Source organism: Ambystoma mexicanum, chromosome 1q (assembly GCF_040938575.1).
Source record: "Ambystoma mexicanum isolate Mex_15411 chromosome 1q, UKY_AmexF1_1, whole genome shotgun sequence".
In the NCBI taxonomy this organism is placed as follows: Eukaryota; Metazoa; Chordata; class Amphibia; order Caudata; family Ambystomatidae; genus Ambystoma; species Ambystoma mexicanum.
Window position 1 is genome coordinate 1,405,226,865 of NC_090922.1, and position 17,492 is coordinate 1,405,244,356.

General features: G+C 42.7%; 1 protein-coding gene across 1 annotated transcript in view; it reads left to right on the forward strand.

The window, feature by feature from the left end:
• The window catches only part of LOC138548282 (vitamin D3 hydroxylase-associated protein-like), a 746,809-nt gene that overhangs the window by 334,754 nt on the left and 394,563 nt on the right, over positions 1 to 17,492 (forward strand). Inside the window, exon 5 of the mRNA XM_069642265.1 lies at positions 11,268 to 11,474. Coding sequence (XP_069498366.1) covers positions 11,268 to 11,474 — 207 coding nt within the window. The remainder of the gene's footprint in view (positions 1 to 11,267; positions 11,475 to 17,492) is intronic.

The window sequence follows — 17,492 nt, forward strand, 5'->3', positions numbered from 1 at the left end:
TGACAACCTTGGAACTTTCTTGGAGATTTTCTTTTGACACCCAAAATTATCCTTATCTGTAGCTTCTGAAATAAAAGTGTATTGCTAGGTTGGACAATATGACCAAATATACACATAATAAAAACAATTGGGAAACTTCAGCAAAAACAGCGGTTAACTTCAGCAAGCAAGGGGATGCCAGGTGATACAAAAAAGAATAAACTTCAGAAAGCAAAAAACAATCGCCATAATTTTGCAATGGTTTCCAGTCAGATGATGTTTTCAAACAAAGGTTTGAAAAAGATCTTTTGCAAACAATATTTCTACCAATTACATCTAGGAAGAGATGTATTCAAGTTCCTGAATTGCAGAATGGTCTCAAAGCCCAGCTTCTCCACTTAACCAAGTGTGTGCTACAGGTCAAATCCTTCATCTGCCAACATTAAATGTCTATTTAAGGCATTCAGCTCACACTGCCTGCTACCTCAAACAAAACTTCACTCCTTATATTTCCACAGAGGTAAATATTCAAAGTGGCAATTCATATCCTGGACGTCAGATTTTTTCTCTTCTGCCTTACTCATGGGAACGTGTCTTTAATGTAACTGCCCATGATACCATTGCATATTATATACTCATTCTATAATCTCATTTTCTGTAATATCACTGATGTCGCTATTTAGGCAGATAAAGAGGACCCCGCACACCATGTGCTGCCCAGGGCCCTGCAAATCCTTAGGCCAGCCCTGTCTGCATGGGTGGAGTGTTGAAAGGATTCTAAAATGTACAACGTGTTCCTGAGTACGACATTGGCGAGTACGGACGAGTTCTTGGTTGAGGTCCTTTAAATTGATATTAAAGCCATGTACCTTATATAATACAGCTCTCGTCCAATTGGGAATCCCACATTTGCTGAGGAGTATGTGACCTGTACATTCATTATTTACTCAAAACAAATCTTGCCATTAATAGAGATTTCTTTCTATACAATATGACAAGAACCAAAGGAGTCCATGGAAGAATATCAATCTGCCCTACGCAATCTCACTATAGCATATCATTTTAACATCTGTATGGGAATGGACGAACTTATCGAGGACCAAATAATTACACATACCAATAATCCGATCGCCCAAGAAAAACTAAGGATGTGCGGCAATCCCTGACTGGAAGAAGATATAGCAATAGCAAGTAAGGTAGAGCATAACCAATTATGTTCAAAGAACAATTACAGAAAAACTGTGCAGAAACCAAAGCTCAGGCTATTTAAAAAAAGAAGTCAAACAATACAAGTGAAACTATTTTTTTTAGGGGGTCGGGAGTTGCAGTTAATGCAAAGGAAAGGGAACTAGAGGAGAAAAGGGAAAAAAAGATGGCACTAGTTTGAAATGATTCAGGAAAAAAATAAGTGCTTCTGTTGTGGAAGACATGTACATTTTGAGAACTCCTGCGACTGACCAGTGAGAACCTGTAATCCAACTGTGTACTAAGCACCACACCTTGTGGCAGTATGCCATAACAATTAAAAGTGTATCATCTGTCCAAGAAGACAAAGTTAAGAATGCATTGGGAAGTCCCAAAATATAGAGATGTTCTGGAGTCAGTTCAAACTGGACTCAATAACAGGAATGGACGAAGTGCAAGTCAAAACCCAGCTTTATTATCATCAAAATAAAGTAGGGACAGCATACAAGCATGGAATTCCTGGCTCTCTCGCTCGTTACATATAAAAATGTGGTTTATATATGCAACATTTTTCATAACTGGCATCATACTATAATCTCAGTTACCAAAACCGAAGTGGCGCAGAGATTGTTTAATAGTGTTTACTACATATACATTATATATACAAAGACATCTCTACAATATGTAATTTGCTACTGGCACCTTGCTTCATGGATGTCAGATTATTAGATATGGTCATTTGTTGGCCTCTTACTAACCAACCTTGGACAACTGACAGGTTGTCAAGAAATGAGCTAGACAGGAGTAGGGGGAGAGTGAGGTCCACAGACTGCTTTCCTTTCAATTAAATAAGATACCATCCCTTATTTCTAGGCCATGAGCCAGGGTGATCTCTTTGTATTTGGCCTGCTGTAGCATCACGTGTCTGGGGATACGTGCAAGGAATAAGGCAGGTGTCCTATCTGTGTTCATGCTAATGATAGACTGTGTTCTTCAATTATGGGTCACGTGTGATGGGGCTATGATGGAATTATTTCACCCTTCATTTATTGGTAATATTGATGTGAGTGTCATGTTTTTTCCTGCCACTGGGGACACGGTTGAGTTATTCTTCAGCGTCCTTTGGCTTATAGTTGTCCTGCACCTGGCTTACAAACACTGGTTGTTCTCTTATACAACCTTAATCTGGGAGTCTCCTTATTGCATCCTGGGAATTGCTATCTTGCGCTTTCACTACTACGTTCTGACCCTCCCTTAATTTGTGATAACCTTGGCTGAACTTGCCAAATTCTGCATTAGCTCTGCATGGATGTGTATTTTTGATTTCAACATTTTGAGTTTTATGAAGCCTTGAGGCCTTCGTTTTTTTAGAAGCATGGTGTGGCTTCCCATTTTGGAAAGGATGGCTGTCCATTATGGTTGCGTTTCTATGTTAGTATTCTTCATCTCTCATGGATGATATGTTAATATTCTTCATTTATAATGCGTGTATTACCTAGTGTCTGTTTTCTTCATGTTGAGTGCAAATTTACTTTGTGACTAATGCATGCACATGTATTGTCACAATGTTAATTTGGTTACTCAGGCCACCTTTAGCTTATATTGTGTCCATTCCCTGCTGTACTTTCCTGGGATAAGGGTGGTATGGTTGTTTTTGTGAGTAACGTTTCTCACCTGTGTAGTATTGAGCTGGGGGAGGGGCAGAAGCTATGGATGACATAACCATCTGCCTCTCAACAACGACAGCTCAATGAAGAACAAGTGATGGAACTAATGAACAACACAAGACTAGTTGGAAAAGAGATGTTCCTGTTGCGCAGTACGAATTAACGGCACACAGTGATGGTTGATAGCTGCTCACCATATTCAATCATGTCCAAGCAAAGATGGACCAAGAGGCAAAATGAAGGCCTAGTGATCCAGTAGGATTTGCGTGGCCTAGAAATAGCATGTTGGCAATGATCCGAGCGGTGGTCGAATTTAAAGGCAGGCTAGCAGTAGAAAATATATAAGCTGCAAAGGTGGGATAAGAGGCTCTTGGCTAGATACCAAGTAGCCTTAGGTAACTGACTTGATCCCAGCATGAGTGAACCAGATCTTTATTTTGGATACCCACGCACAGAAGAAGAATTGTTTCCAGAAGACTACAACCACAAAATTGGATGCTGGATGGAATACGCCCATAAGATTGTGTTGAAATCAGGCCCATGCCAGTGTCACAAGAAATATTACTACTGCAGTAAGAGCAGGAGGAATTGCAATGCCTTGTAAATAAATAACGAAGGAAACCTATTGAGTCACTGAATGGGTGAGTCTGATTTGTACTTTCAAAGAAAAAGAATGGGAAGATGACTTAACTTGACCAGGAAGATCGTAATAGACAATACCCCATGCCTGTCATAGCTGAATTGTTAAACTGTATACAAGGTGCAAAACTATCCACAACACATATCTGCTGCATGCTACCACATTTCACTGTCATGAGCCATGCATTGAAAGGGCTTCTTGGTACCCTGGATTACCAGGATGACATTCTAATATAGAACAAGGACAAAAAGGAACATGATCAAAGACTCCATGCAGTGTTTAGCAGACTGGGGACCAGGAATTAACAATCAAAGCTATTAAGTGTAATTTTAGGGGACAGGAGGTGGAGTTCTGCAGTAAGCTAATAAATACTTTCCCAGAAAGGAGTCATCCCTTTCTCAATTTACTTGAGGAAGACACAGAATGTGCATGGAATAGGCAGTGTGAGGAAGTGGCAAGGGAAGCTAAAGAAGGGATTTACAAGGAATGAATTTAGGGAGAATGAAGTAGAGAAATGCTACTGTAGATGCTAGCCTGAAAGGACAAGGTGCAGTACTTTCACAGAGATGTTGGGTAGGTAACACTCCAAGTAGTAAAAATCAATCCAAAAGAGCCAAAAATGAATGCCCAAGAGATGAGATGGACAAGCATGTATTATAACAGCCTAGGGAGGGAATTATCTAAAAAGACATTCAACAAAAAATTATAAGATGGTCGGTTGTATAGCAAATTACAGGAAATAAAGCACAACAAAGGTTACAGATTGATCACATTTTTCAAGTCTCCCATTGGACTATAGGTGATTACATACATTCCCTAACTCTATTGGCATATTCTAACCTTGTGATTAAATTAAAATATCACACTTTTAATTCATTTGCCTTGGAATCATCTCCTTTGACATGTTTACTGAATGGATGGCACTGTCCTAAACTTGTATAATTCAAACTTTACTTGCAATTGGTTGTTCCGCGAGGAATATGTGTGGAGTGAATGACTAAGTAAATTCCGACCAATAATATTAGATGTGACAGTGTGACATTGAGATTATAATTCTTACATCCTTTCCCATTGACCCAAGCGACTGGCACTGTCTTACTGTTCTCATTTTGGTGAATTGTTCATTATTTCACATTGCAACTCGTCATTGGAAATATTACTTGCTTGTACTTCCTTTCTCATGCTTTCATATGTCCTGCCTCTTACCCTCGGTGCTGGGGCATAGATGCTTGCAAACCTCAATCTCTTACAATGGCATAGATATGTGTGTACATTTCAAGAAGTCGGACTTTGCAAAGACCTTAGAAACTGATGAAAGATTATTAGGAAAACTTAGGAAAATTGTAAAAATTGTTTAAATTTCAATTAAAACAAGTAATAAAAAAAAATATATATGTGTGTATTACACAGCCTTTGGTTGCGACCGTGTAGTTATGGTTAAGTTGGTAAACCCATAGGAAGAAGACATTTTTGGCAGCTTATAACTTTGCTCCCCCGGACGAATCCTCACCAAACTTTGCAAATAAAAGTATATTGCCTGCTCTGAATTACTTTGACAAGTTTGGTGAGGTTTCAGCAAGGGGGGGGGACAAAGTTATAGGGGGGGGTCTAAAAATTTATTTTTCTTTCTATAGACATAATTGAAAACATTTTGCTCACGTCTACAGCCCAAACCGCTGGACCAATGTTCACCAAATTTGCGCCAGTAGCGGCAGCTTGGTCCCGAAAGCGTGCTTTAGTAAATTTAGTGTGAATTCGTCCAGTTGTTTTTTTTTCAAATGACCAAAAAGTAGGTCCAAAAAATTAGTGATATCTTGCTCCACTTCACAGACCCATTTCCCTGTTCGGTCCGCGGACAGCATCCGATTGGCCTAGAAGGTGACGGGATGTCCGGGGACATCGGATGCGCCCCCCTGATTGGATGGTGAAAAGCGTGAAGTGCATCAGATTTTTGGAAACGCCCGCCATGTTGGATTCGCAGTCATCCGCCAGTGTCTGCCGATGCCCCGGTTGAAAAATATACAAAAACACATCATTGCACTTGTCAAACTTATCAAACAATCTCTGGGGTGGTAAGGGGTGATGGGGATGGGATGGAATGTGGCCGTAAGAAGTCAAAGAACAGGTGTTTTCACTCCAAAACAGTCCGGATGTTCGGGGGCAGCCCTGTGATTTTTGCGAACACTTCAGATGTTTGGGGACTTCTGTGCCTATTTCTGCATTACTTGGATGGCTTATAACTTTGGGGCTAAACTGCATGAAGTTTTGGAATTGTATTCTAGACTTGATTCGGATCGGTTTTGGAAAGTATGGAGCTGTTTTGCCAAGAGGGAACAAATTATGGGGGGGGTCCCAAAATATTGCAAAGGCTTATAAATGTGGTGCCATTTGACGAATCTGCAGAAACGTTTGCAAACATTATTTAAATCTAGAAATGAATATTTTTCTAAAGTTTGGTGGGATTTTCTTAAGAGGGGGCTAAATTAGAGGGGGGATCTCAACATTTTTAGATGGCTTATAACGTTGTTGCCATTTGACGAATGTACACAAACATTTTCAGAAAGTTATAGACCCAACCTTCAATGATTGTGTAAAGACTCAATGTATTTTGTCACATGGGGGATAAGTTATGTGACTATTGTATGTACAAACATTTTGACACTTTGGAAAAAATAAACCATGAGTGGATTTCAAGCAAACACCAATACAAACCGATACAATTCAATGAAAGAACTTTGTTAAAGGGATGTTTTGGTTACAAGTAAAACCAAAAGAAAAAACTAAAATTCATCAGTTATGGTAAGCTAAGCAACCACAACTCATGCTACCACTGTGCACTGCTAAGACTAAAACCCAGTACATCAAAGATGACATCAAAAAAGTCATTGATGACATCACTGAAATTCGCCAGCTATGGTAAGCTAAGCAACCTAGTATGGACCTAGTATAGTATGATAGCAACAGTTGTTTGTCTCCTCCCCCTTCCCTTACTTGTCCCCCCACCCCAGCACTATCTGAAATGTCATCAGGCCTAGAACGATAGTCGCTTGTTTTCTCCTCCCCTTCTCCCTCACCTCCTGTAAATCTCTGACTCTACCAGAAATGTCGTCAGGCCAGTATGGTAGTCGCCTGTATGTTCCCATTTCCTTCCCATCCCCTCCCTTCCATATCTGTGTCTTAGCTCTTGCATTATTTGAAATGTCGTCAGGCCGAGTACGATAGTTAATTTCACATTCTTATTGTTCATGGTCTATAAGAAGGTCATTGTATTTTCCCTTGTTCCCTCCCTTCCCTTGAAGCGCTTTGAAACACATTGTGTATGGGCGCTATATAAATAAACTATCATATCATATCATAACCATAACTCGCGCATCCACTGTGCACTGCAAAGACTAACACCCAGGACATCAAAGAGGATATCACAAATGTCATTGACGACATCAATGCTGACATCACATATCTGGCCCACTTGTTTTTGTTCACTGACAAATCTAGGCCAAGTAGTTTGTTCACGAGAGTCAGAATATAAAAATTCAAAGGATGCTATATATCTAGACGTTAACCTTGTCGTATGTACTTAAAGTACTTTCCTTAGTGTTTGGTTTTAGCTCATGGTGTACATACATGAGGCAATAAGCAAGACCCAAACACACAATTTATTTGTATACATGAAGATAAAAAAATGTGCCCTACTTTGTTTTCGTTTTAAAAAAAAACTACTGGTCAGATTTAGACCAAATTTACAAAAGCACACTTTCGGGACCTAGCCACCGCTCCTGTTGCATAGTTGGTGAAAATCCATCCAGCGGTTTTAAAAGGGTTTATTTTTTAATTTTTGGGGTGTAAAGAAGGAAGAGGGAGGGAGCATCAAACAAACAATCAAGAAGGACTTCACAAAATGTTTCTCAATGAGTGGATTTCAAGCAAACAGATGTAAGGAGCATTGGCAAGTACTGTAAAGAATGGTTTGAAAATGTGCCCCTGTTTTATTTTAATGTAGGTACAAAAAATAGTGATATACCCTTGATGACTGAGATATAGCCTGTGCCCATGGGCAGTGGCCAGATTGTCCGCGTGATGGTATAAGGTCATGACCCGGACAATCTGGCTACTGGCCTTGACAGCGAGGGATGGACAATGGTGTTAAAGTAGCCATGTCCACCTGGGCCCGACTATGTGGTAAAGTTATTTGAAAGTAGGATAGGTTTGAATGGGAAATAAAATGTGCTTGTGATAATATGGTCATAGGGTTGTGACTTCACCTTCTGCAGGCTGCCATGAAAAGGCAAGAGTGGCTCTGTACGGAGCCCCGCCTTCTCTTTCCATGGTGGCTATCTTGGAAAATAATTTTCCTTCCTGTGCTGCAGCCGTTCCGCTGTAGGAAGAACAATCTATTTTTAGCACTCCCACTTTGGGAACCAGGGGTGCTAATGTTCTTTATCCCCCATTGCAGAGGCTGCAATGGAGGATAATGGTCCTGAGCCCTTGTTATTTATTTATTTATTTATTCATAGCGCCAGCAGACATCATGGCGCACACTGACACCCTTTGCTTAGGACGATAACTTTAGCTGCTGGGATGTTATCCCCCGTTCCTGTCCCTGAAACGGGGGATGAACGTCATATTATTCACATTAGCATAACACAAAATGCTAATGGAAATTTTGGAAAAACGTATTGAGTATATGTACTTTACTAAGAAATGTAAAGTAAATGGAGTCTATAAAATTGTTTTTTTTCTATTTTTTAACTGTAAAAGGTGGTTCCTAAAGGAAGCTTTCTTTTGTTGTTTTAAATAAAAATGCTTGCAGGTGAGGTAAGAACGTAAGGTGAGGAGAGAATTGAGGGAAGATGCGCCAAGCACTAATATGGTGGGGCAGGTGGAAGATTTGGTGTGGAGTTAATTATAAGGTAGTGGACAGTGTTTCTCATGCTCCTTCATTACAGCTTCAAACACACATCGAAATTGCTTTCCCCCAAAAGAGTAGTGTGTTGCAGTATATACAGAGGACTGTTGTCTACCAAAGATATGGATCAACAGCCTCTTATATTGCTTGCAAGGTAGCTGGTAGGATTTGGTGTCCCACCAGTGGAGCAACTTTGCTGAAAATGTTGGGGGGGACATGCCATCAGAAGAAAAGGTGCCCCAACCAAATGAATGGGGATAAAATGTTTACAAAATTTACAAAAGCACGCTTTCGGGACCTAGCCACCGTTGGTGAAAATCCATCCAGCGGTTTTAAAAGGGTTTATTTTTTTAATTTTTGGGGTGTAAAGAAGGAAGAGGGAGGGAGCATCAAACAAACAATCAAGAAGGACTTCACAAAATGTTTCTCAATGAGGGAGACAGACTTTAAGGATCATAACAAAACAAGGCACAATAAAGGGCACTAACAGAATGAGATATGAAAAATACAGACAATACTCTTAGTGGCACAGCACAAACTTTCTTGCCCCTACCCTGTGTTGCCCAGTGCCGGACCTCCTTCTAAAACCTAAGAATAACCCACAGAGAACCCAGAAGTGAGGTAGACCTTCTATCACCCCTCTGTGATGAATCTGATGGTGTCCTACCTCCTTTCCCAGAGGCAGCCTCTCCTAATGTGGCCAGGGGACGATCCTGACGCTGGGGGTGCCTATTTGAGGGAGGATCATGCGAGGGGAGGCGACCTTCAGGGGAACGGGCCGGCATCATCGGATGAAACATGGTATCCCCTTTCCCCTTTTAGGGATATCCCTTCCATTCCTCATACCTTGATGGCATACTGTGATCATCCCCTTCAAACAAACCGTAAAGCCTGTTGACAGTATCCCTTAATATTCTCTAACAAACAGAATGATAAATACTGAGGGGAGGAAGAATAGCCGAGTAATCCTGAATGCTTAGCAGAACCAAAAGGAGCTATCTAGTGTTTGGAGGAAGCTGATTAGCCCCAAGCACCTCTTCTCTTTGAAGTGGGAGTTTAAAGATGAAATAGCGGAAAGTAACAGGGAGATTCAACCGGCTAGTCACTGCGGAGTAAGCCAAGCTGTGAGGACGTCAGGCAAGCAAGTAGATGTGAGAGGATCCTGGCGAAGTCTTTCCAGCTCGGGCTGGGAATCCAGGGGACAGTGTCCGAGGAGGCCTTGTTGTCACAAAACTGCAGAGAAGACCATGGAGCAAGAAGGCTCAGGGAAATGGCGAGAGGGGACGGACTGTGCAAGCTGGTTTCTCCGTGCTGGGATCGCAGCAGGAAGAGAAGGGGACCCTTCCCGGTGACCGCGGGAACCGAGACAAAGTACCAACGATGCCCAAACACAAAGAAGAGCTCAGGAGCAAAGCAGGAGCCACAAAGGATGTGGAAGCTGCCATACGATGCCGGTAAGCCTGTGACGTGGAGGCGGGATGCTGGGGTGGTTATATATGTTTGATGCAAGAAGTCCGAAGAATGCCAAAGAAAGGTGGTGAGCCCTGGTAAGGGAAGCTGGGTCACCAGGGCCCTTCAGCAGCCCCAACAAGTACTGATAAGTGGCAGTTACTTGAGTCGGGTGACCCTGAGCAAGGAGGTTGGATCAATGGGACATTTGATAAAGAAAGTGAATGAAAGAGGGTTTGAGACCCGGTACTTAGATAAAAGTGATACAGAATATTGGTACTGTGTGAATACAAGAAATACAAGAACAAAGACAGAACCTGGCAGAGGGGTATACCAGGTGTCTTGCAAGTCTTGGACCCACACCCACATTGTGGTACATTGAAAAGAGAATCCAAAGAAAGAGTCATGCCGTTAAGATTTTGAATTGCATTGATTGTGGAAAAGACTTGGTTAAGGAAGTTATTTCCCCTGGAGTGGATTGTAACACCAAGAGGAGGGGGGCATCATCTTGCGCTTTAAAGAACTTGGTTATTCTTTGGAACTTTTGTTTTGGTAGAGAAAAACCCGGGAGGGGAGCCATTCCCAGAAATTGTGAACATTATCCGTTTGGAATTCGTGCTGGATTATACCTTTTTTGGTGAACTTGAACATATTGTGCACTGCTCAAGCCAGAGACAACACCCTTGACACCATAGAATTACCTTTAGAATGAGAGGCTTATGATAGGATTAAGGACACAGGTTATTTTTGCATTGGACATCTTGACAAAGGACAGACGCTTAGTTTTTGCCTCCTAGATTAGGGAAAGTGAGACATTTTTCAACCCCTTTATTATTTAATAAAAGTCTACAACCAATACTATGAGCCCACTGTGTCTGCGTTTCATTCCTAGTTCCTCATACCTCTGAACTACCCCAGAGAATAGGGTGAGACCCGGTTCTGATTGGTCTGCCAAAGCGCTGAGTTGTTTGTTGGTTGACATTGCCCGCTTAAGTATATCCCACATGCAACATATCTTGCAAGTGTAGTTTTGGGCTACCTGCAGTCCACATGAGATTTTGAGGCAACTCCGAATATCACCAACAATGATCAGTTTATCCAGTGAGATCTGTTTAGCAGGGGTGCACTGACACTCTAAATGTAGTTTAATTGTATATATGGTGGCTGCTGAACCTGAAGCATGATTATGGAAGACGGAACCATCTCTATATAGCAGATTTTTCTAAGTAGAACTTCTTCTATTACTCAGACGATTTGATTACTTGAACCTTAACCACTATAACATTACAAACCACTAAATTAATCACATCAATGTAACAATCTCTTGATTCGTAAAAACCCAAGCAGTCAATTTGTTTGTGGGTCACATTGCAACAAAATGAGCATCAAAAGATCACAATTGTTCTAAACTTGCACGTCCTTTTTGTTTAACCCTGTATAGTTTTGAGTCCAGTAACCCAATTTATGGACTGACCCGAAATCCATTAAACCAAAAGAAGAGTCCTGCAGGTTCCTCTGGCGGTGAGGGGGCTTTGATTGGCGGAGGCGGATCCATCATTGGCATTGGGACAGATATGGGTGGAAGTGTCCGTGTGCCAGCCAGTTTCTGCGGGATTTGTGCACTGAAACCAACAGCATTTAGAATAAGGTAGGTCTTGATCCCTGTGTTTGTGGGTGCCAGTGACGTGTAACCTATAAGTGGAATCAAATAAATGAAACTTTCTTCTAGAGCATTTTTTTAGATGCACAGAACACATTTTGTATATTTTTTCTTTCATGGTTTTGTGTTTGTATTCTAACCATTGATCCAAAACCTTTGAACATTAAAGTGGGTAGTCAATGGTATATAAGTGAACAAATCGAGAATAACCGATATATTGTAGAACCCTTGTACTCATTCAAGTGTAACTTTGCACATTGGAAGATAAAGGTAAATGTGTTATTTCAATATATTTTTTTCATCAGTGCAATGTTTCCTCTAATGATGAAAATGTGCCTCTGCCACTAAGGCATACACCTTTTGCCCTAGAACTAATTGTAATCTAATTGAATATTGTAATTGTATTATTCTGATCCATAACTCGCAACCCTATGCTCCTCTAGCCCCGCACAATTAGCATCATGTCCCACCTCCACTGTCCACCCTTGACTGAACTCTACAGTAACTTTACCAAAAAAACTTGCAGTAAACAAAGAAAGTATTTCCATCAAACTAACACAGACACAACCTACTGCGATAGCTATTACACAAAATCATCCAAAGAAATTATACTAATCTCCTGTGACATATATAATTGGGAAACGTCGCTGTCTATCATTCTGAACTGCTCTCTTACCATACATCAATCTATCACCACCCTCAAAGGACACCTCAAACCAGATTCTACTACACTTTCACCATCCACTTCTATACACCGGTTTGATCCTATATGAGGTCAACCAACCCAAGCTAAAAAACATTCACCACCAAAATTCCAACGATACTTAGATTTGATCACAATCTACCCAAAACCACGCTCATTAATAGTAACAACTCACATTCCAACACCTCCACCAACACTCCCAATCGGCCAAAGCAGAATGTATTCAAAGAGACACAAACATAACAACAAAATGCACGCCCTATCTAACCAGTACTAATCCCACCCTCGTATGTCACTCTATACCCAGTTGTATAATATACAATACCCAACACACTAACCACACACACACACAACACTCCACCCCAAAACTCAACTACACAGTAGCACCCCCCTTTCTTGCCCATTTCAAATGCACACAAACAGCCCCACAACCCAGCTCACACCATTCACACACTCCAGCTTGCTTAAAGATGCTCAGCAATTCCAAGCCAACAATACCTACATGGACCAACACCACATCAAAAACGCGACTCTCCACTCCTCACGAGAACATAACTCCTCTACATCCACTACACTTGCATCCAAACAACCAGCCCAATTTCACATCAGTTTGATCAATGCTAGATTAGCAATGAAAAATGCACATCACATCTCAGCTCTTACAGAAGACCTTAATCTAGTCTTTTTGGCCATCACAAAAACATGGTTCACAGAAAATGACATTACAACTCTTGACACTCTTCTTCCCAATGACTTCACTATCAAAACATTGAAAAGGAAACCTAAAAAAGACAGAGGCATAGCACACCTATACCACAAGATATATACATTGCACTTATTGTCACCATCACCCCAACAACCAACTTTGGAAGTCTTGGAATCCACCACGCCATCAACACTAACACTGCCCTTACATTTGTCATCATCTACAGACCTCCCGCCACAACCCACGGTTCCAAAAACGAATGGGACTCCTTTCTTTCCAACCTCTCCGCCGTCACAAATAAATCCCTTGTCCAAGGCCATATCAATATCAGACTAGATGATCACAACACTGTCACACTCCTTCCATAACAAACTATCTACCTAAAACCCCATACTAGGAAGTGCCTGAGATGGAAACAGTGATGCAGACCCACTGGCTGAACATTGCAGTTTTGTAGTTCGGCTGTATTGGAAATGTAGCTTCAAGTTTGGCCCTGTGCTTTATATAATTGCAGCTTTCCACACCTATCTTTTTCGGACTCTTCTCCGTATCATCTGACACTGGACCTCCTCTTTCCCCTTCCCTTCTGGACTCCCACTAACTGGCTTTGGCCAGTTGCTGCATGTTTTCACCTACCCATGCCTCAATTCGAATCTAGATGTACCCAATGGTTTCATGTTTCACCTGCCCATGCCTGATTTGGATCTGTAAGTACCCAGTTGCTGTATGTTTTCACCTGCTACTCCCCAATTTGAATGATATGCCATCTGTGCCTCTACTTCCTGCCCTGTCTCTCCCCCTCCCATCCTCTCCACACTCTACCCCAGCCTCTCTGCCAGCCCACTGCTTTCCTCTATCCTCCAGGTTTGCTCCTGGACACTTGAAAGTCATTGCCCTTACCTCTGCTCATCTTATTCATCTGGTTCTCAGGCTATCCATACCTCTCTCTGTTGCTGCCTACATTCTCCTCTTCTCCCCCCCCATATGCTATGCTCTTACACTATCAGAAATGTTGTCAGGCCTAGTACGATAGTCTATTGTTTGTCCCTCTCTTCCCTCCGCGCCCCCCTTCTCGCCTCTTCTTGTGTTCAAAGCTCTTGCACTATCAGAAATGTCGTCAGACCTAGTACGATAGTTTTTATTTGCCCATTCTTATTGTGTCAAGGCCTTGTAAGAATGTCGTTGTATTTTACTCTTGCTACCTCCCCCACCTTAAAGCGCTTTGAAACACGTTGTGTATAGGTGATGTATAAATAAAATATCTTATCATATCATAAACATGACCCTCCCTCTCAAGGCCACACACACACACATACACCTGTATGGGCATTACGTTGACATTATCTTATCTTCAAAACTTCCTCTCCTCATAGCAACCGCTACAGCACTAGTATGGACTGACCATTACCTCCTCACTACCACCTGGTCACATAACACTCCCTTCATCTCGCAAACAAAACACAACACATGAAAATGATCTATGAAAAACATCACTCTCCAAAACCTCAGAAAAGTCTTCAACAACGAATCACTCTCCAACTCCATACAGTTCCTCACCACCCCTACAGACATCTTGCAGAACACATAGACTCGGGAGGATAGCTCAGGGGTAACGCGCTCGCCTTAGAAGCAAGGCGACATGAAGAAACTAAGGTTCGATCACCGGGTCCGCACTTAGAAACCTCTGGGTATTAAGCGCTTTATAAATAACCAATCATATCATATCATAGCAAAAAACTACTAGCACACTTGTCACCCCTGCTCCCATAATAGCAGGTCGACCCAAACAACCAGAAACAAATCCAACAAATGGTTTGACTTTGATCTAAACCTCCATAAATATGCGCTTTGGCAAAAACCCAAATCGGAACAAAATAAAGTTAATTTCAAAATCCTATCCAGAGGACATATGCTGACAAGAAAAAAAAGTAATGTTTTTAATCCACCATGACCAGAGCTCAATCCCAAAAAAGTTGAACACTTCTATTGCCAAATCACTAACCCTGAAACCTTAAACAACCTTCCCACTCCTAGCCATGACTGGGTTTACAATATAGCTTTAACTTTCCAAACAAAGATTAAGAAAATCCAGAACACTATAAATATTTTCAACTTTAACAGCCCTTTGACAGCCCCACTGCTCAATCCCAGCATCAGTTTACCTACATTGAAAGCCTTATGCCTACTTCAGCATAGGAAATGGAAAACATTATGATGAGCCTAGAGCCCCTCGCTGAAACTGACCCTTGCCCAGCCTCCATAATCAAAGCAAATAGATCCATACTACCCACCACGTAGCAAAACTCGTCAATGCCACGTTCTCAAAAGGCTAGTACACTATGGAGCACCAAAAAACAATAGTTGGACCACTACAAAAAAAAGTAATGTTGATGAAAATAACCAATAACCCAGACCACTATAGACCAATCTGTAGTCTACCATTCATAGGAAGAATCACGGAGAAAATAGAATGCATCCAACTGACCCAATTCTCAGAAATGCACAACTGTACTTGTATACATGAGAACACATCCTGTTTGCACCAGATATCAAGACCCATACCTGCCTGATCCTTCTTGACTGCTCTTCAGCGTTTGATATGGTCAGTCACCCCACACTTCTTAAACACCTTCATTTCCACCTAGACATACAAGTCTTTGCCCTTAAAAGGATCAAATATTTTCTCCAAAACCACACCACCACCGTTAAAGACAAAGATGTCCTATCAATCCCTAGCAAAACTACTCAAGGAGTGCCTCTGGGATTTACCTTAGCCCTATCTCTATATGAAGTCCCTCACACATACTATAGAACAATTCACACCCACATTTCATGGATATGCAGATGATACACAATGTGCCTTCTCCATTTCACCAAACCTTGAATCCAACAACTCAATCAGCCAATGCCTTTCAGCCATACAAAAACGGATGTCCCAAAGCAACATATGCCTCAATCCCAACAAGACCAAGGTCAAGGCCTTCGACACCCAACACATTCACTAGCTTATTATATGGCATGCTGACCTAAGAACCCTCATTCTCCTACTTCAGAAGCACAGACACTGGGAATCTTATTAGACAATGACCTATCCCTTAAACCACATAAAAATGATCTCACCAAAAAACAAACTACCTTCTACACATCCTCCGAAAGATACTCCCCTGAGTGGTGAAAAAACAAGTGTTTTGTGAAGCAATGCATGTTTAACTTTAGTATGTATCTCTGATAACTGTAGAAATGTATTACTGAAGTTTAAAGCAATCCAGTACATTCCTGCTCCAGACTAAGGGGGTAATTCATAGAATTCAGCGCACAAGTGGCGCACGCGGCAGGCGCACAGTGTGCGCGTGCGAATCCCTGCGCCAGCCGCGTGCGCCAAAATCCATTTCCGCGCACAGCGTATTCATGGATTCCAGCCACCAAAACCAGCCGTGGCACACAGTGGCACAGCGACCCTGCAGCAGCGCCAGTTATGCCCCCAAGAACGCCTCTTGCGCAAGGAAAAGCCATCAATATACCCAATCCAGCGCAAAGGGCTGCGCTAACCCTGTACCAGCACGGCAAGCGGGCTACGTGTATCACTGGGGTGCGCGGGAAGTACCTCACGCGATTGGCCCTGTGCGAGCAGGGTACGCGTATTTCAGGGGTGCGCGGGAAGTTCCACACGCGATTTCCGCAGGGTACGTGTATTTCAGGGGTGCGCGAGAAGTTCCACACGCGATTTCAGCAGGGTACGTGTATTTCTGGGTGCGGGCGACGTTCCAGACGCGATTTCAGCATGATACGTGCATTTCAGGGGTGCACGGGAATTTCCACACGCGATTTGTCTGGGTACGTGGATCTCAGGGGTGCGCGGGAAGTTTCACACGCGATTTGGCAGGGTACGTGGATTTCAGGGGTGCGCGGGAAGTTCCACACGCGATTTGGCCGGGTACCTGCGCGGGAATTTCCACACGCGATTTGTCTGGGTACGTGGATCTCAGGGGTGCGTGGGAAGTCTCACACGCGATTTGGCAGGGTACGTGGATTTCAGGTGTGCGCGGGAAGTTCCACACGCGATTTGGCCGGGTACGTGCGCGGGAATTTCCACACGCGATTTGTTTGGGTACGTGGATCTCAGGGGTGCGCAGGAAGTCTCACACGCGATTTGGCAGGGTACGTGGATTTCAGGGGTGCGTGGGAATTTCCACACGCGATTTCAGCAGGGTACGTGTATTTCTGGGTGCGCAGGAATTTCCACACGCGATTGGGCCCGTGCGAGCAGGGTACGCGTATCTCAGGGGTGCGCAGGAATTTCCACACGCGATTTGTCTGGGTACGTGGATCTCAGGGGTGCGCGGGAAGTTTCACACGCGATTTGGCAGGGTACGTGGATTTCAGGGGTGCGTGGGAAGTTCCACACGCGATTTGGCCGGGTACCTGCGCGGGAATTTCCACACACGATTTGTCTGGGTACGTGGATCTCAGGGGTGCGCGGGAAGTCTCACACGCGATTTGGCAGGGTACGTGGATTTCAGGGGTGCGCGGGAAGTTCCACGCGCGATTTCAGCGGGGTACGTGTATTTCTGGGTGCGGGGGACGTTCCACATGCGAT